Consider the following 3,025-nt stretch of genomic DNA (forward strand, 5'->3'; position numbering starts at 1 on the left):
CCCCCCCATCTTGCCTCTCCCGCCCTCACCTCCCCCCCACTCACCTCTCCTTGTCGTTTTCATAGCCCAGGCGCCGAAGGTGCCCGGCAGCTTTGTCCACGCTGACAATGTGGTGCCGTGCCTTCAAGCAAAGGTAGGTGAACCGGCCCCTGTTCTTCCCAGTGGACACTAAGGATTGAAAGGAAAATGCAGGGCAGCCCAGTGAGGATGCAGGGAGAAGGCATCCATGAGCCAAGGAGAAAGCCCTCAGGAGGAGCAGCCCTGCCCAAGCTTTGATGTCCAGCCTGGGGCTGGGAGGAGGAAGCTCCTGTTGTCTTAGAGGTGGAGCCTGTGGACTCCGTCCCAGCAGCCAGGCACCAGCCACGGCCGTGGAGACCCTCCCTGGGCCTTGCCAGACCCAGCGGGCCAAGGTCGGAGGACGCCGCCTGTGGATGGCCTGAACTTCATGGGACACGGCATGGTCCCTGTACATCCAGGGGCCATGGCAGGGCGGCATGGGAACCAGGGAGGCCCTGGGGCAGCCTCGAAGCCACTCCAAGGTGGACAGTTCCAGGCTGGGGAGCCCAGGGTGGCGCTCACCTTTGGCCTCATTCTCACTGTCCAGCACGATCTGAAAGGTGTCGGGGGCTAAGGCCAGGCCTGCGTTCACCAGGAGGGCCCGCTTCTTCCTGACGCTGTCCTTCAGGGTAGCTTTTTTTGCCTGTGAAAAGCAGAGACTGATGAGAGAGGGGCCGCTGGGCCTTCTGCAGCACCTTCTCCCACTTCTGGAGCCTCCTGGCCTTTGGCAGGGGACTGTGTGGGCCTCGTGCCCACAGAAGCAGGGACGGCTCGGTCCCAGGCCTCCTTGCTCCAGGCGGCCCTGGGCAGCTTCCACTCTGCTGTGCCCATCCCCTCAGTGCCCGGTCTGGGCCCCACACTGGGGCTGCAGCACCTGGCCTCTCCCGCCTCCCAGGCAGCACCTGCTCGATGGCCATGATGGCCTTGTCCTCGGCGTGCTCGGGGGCCTGGTATAGCGTGGTGCAAAGGTGCAGCCGGTTGGAGGCCATCCGGAGCCGGTCCTGGTAGAGGCCCAGGCTATCTAGGTGTGTGGCTTTCCGCAGGTGCTCCATGGCGGGCTCCAGCCGGTCCTCGTCCTCCTCAATCTGCGCCATCTCCATGTGTACTTGGCAGCGGAGCAGCGTCATGAGGCTGTGGGGGTGGCGTGGCATCAGGGGCCTGGAAGGGCTGGGGTCACATCCCCAGGAGGAGGCCTGGAGAGGGCGGGCTTGGTGCCTGGTGCCCCAGCTTTCCGCCGTCCATCCAGTGACGTCCCTGCCTGGCCCTGGGGATTCACAAATGGGGACAAGAAGAGAAGACCCTGCAGACCCCGGAGGCCTCCCACTCACCTCCCCTGCTTGTGACGGCAGCCCCTGGGAGAAGAAAACCCAGGCGCTGGCCCAACGCTGCCTGGCTGTCTACCTGGGGACAACTTCCTCAGGGCCGGCTGTGATTCCCACGGGCCAAGGCAGCAGGCGTTGGGGTGCAGGGCTTTGAAGGAGGCTTGCTCTGGAGAGGCGGGGCCATGCAGAGCAGCCAGAAACGCCCGTGTGGGGAGCCCGGACCCCCGGCCTTGTGCAGGCTGCCTGTGAACGGTACAACTGTCAAGCCAGGCTTGAGAAGCAGTTCTCAACACAGCCGCGCTGGGGTCTGAGGTTCACACTGTGCTGTGGGAAGTCGAAGGACGGCCCCGCAGGGGTGTGAGGGGTGTGGTCACCGTGTTTTACGGCGTGTATCTCTGTGAAGTAAGCTAGCGCAATGCTGGCTTGACACAGACGATGCTAAGTTAAGGATGCCTGCTCTTGGTCCTAGAGACGTCCCCATTCCTTCAAAAGGTACAGTCGAGAAACCAAGAAGCCAGCAGTGGAAACGAAATAGAATTCTAGGAAAATTCAGGGAGCCCCGGAGAAGGTGGGCAGGAGCGCTGGCGGTGCAGGGAGGCGGCAGACGGAGTCGGGACTGGGCCGGTGGACTCAGAGTCAGCAGGTCCTGACGGCAACGAAGAGGCTGAGCCCCCACCGGAAAGAGAGCATTCTAATAAGCAAGACAGCAAGACTCAGCCAGGCCCTGTCTAAAAGACACTCACTTAAAAATGACTTTACACTGCACATCTAAAGAGGCAGAGTGCGAGGAAGAAGGCCCGCAGAGGCCGCAGGGTGGGTGGGCCGTGGGGCACGGCGGCAGGCTGCACTAGGAACAGCTGATGGACTTCAAGGCAGAGCGCGAGAGAGACAGGAACGTAAAGGGAGATGAAACAAAACCCAACCCGGCACAGACAGCCAGGCTGGCAGAGCCTCAGGGAGGAGAGGCCTCCACAGCCACAGGGAGTTTTCACTGCCCTGTCAGACCACACCGCCAGGAGAGAGGATGAGGTCCAGACCACAGCGTCCTCGGGAGCCTGGAGTGTGGGGTGGCCCTGGGGGCCCCCAAGAGCAAGGTGCTTATTCTTCTGGCTGACGGCCTGAGTTCCTGAGCTTCCAACTTGAGTCTCAGCGAGTCCCTCAGTCCTGAAAACCTTTCCACAGAAACTAACAGAACAAGACAGTTTCCCAGGCCCCGGTGGCTTCATTGCTGAGCTCTATCAAACGTTTAAAGAAAAAAATTACAGGTATGACATTAATTTCTTCAGAAAGCAAAGAATTTTAGAAAAACACTTCCCAAAGCATTTCATAAAGTCAACACAACCCTGATGTCAAAACCTGATGAAGACATCACAAAAGCGGCAAACGCGGGCCGGTGACTTCGTGGACACACCTGCAGAAGTCCTAACAAAACAAGGGACCAAAGCTGGTCGCAGGACGCCAGAAACACAAGGCTGGGTCAGTGTTCAGACTCAATCCGTGTCATTTGCCAAGAACAAGGGGGAAGAAGGCACATGACTGCCGTAAGGGACACACAGGAGGGCACGTGACCGCCGTAACGGACACACAGGAGGGCATATGACTGTGGTAACACACAGGAGGGCAGGTGACTGCTGTAAGGGACACAC

General features: G+C 60.1%; 1 protein-coding gene across 6 annotated transcripts in view; it reads right to left on the reverse strand.

The window, feature by feature from the left end:
- Positions 1-3,025, reverse strand: part of CFAP46 (cilia and flagella associated protein 46) — a 123,004-nt gene that overhangs the window by 97,547 nt on the left and 22,432 nt on the right. For all 6 annotated transcript variants that reach the window (XM_037733135.1, XM_017513566.2, XM_017513568.2 and 3 more), the window contains exons 12-14: positions 960-1,188; positions 580-700; positions 45-168 (exon numbers count right to left, since the gene is read on the reverse strand). In XM_037733135.1, coding sequence (XP_037589063.1) covers positions 45-168; positions 580-700; positions 960-1,188 — 474 coding nt within the window. The remainder of the gene's footprint in view (positions 1-44; positions 169-579; positions 701-959; positions 1,189-3,025) is intronic.

This window comes from Cebus imitator, unplaced genomic scaffold (genome assembly GCF_001604975.1).
Source record: "Cebus imitator isolate Cc_AM_T3 unplaced genomic scaffold, Cebus_imitator-1.0 Scaffold495, whole genome shotgun sequence".
Classification (NCBI taxonomy): domain Eukaryota; kingdom Metazoa; phylum Chordata; class Mammalia; order Primates; family Cebidae; genus Cebus; species Cebus imitator.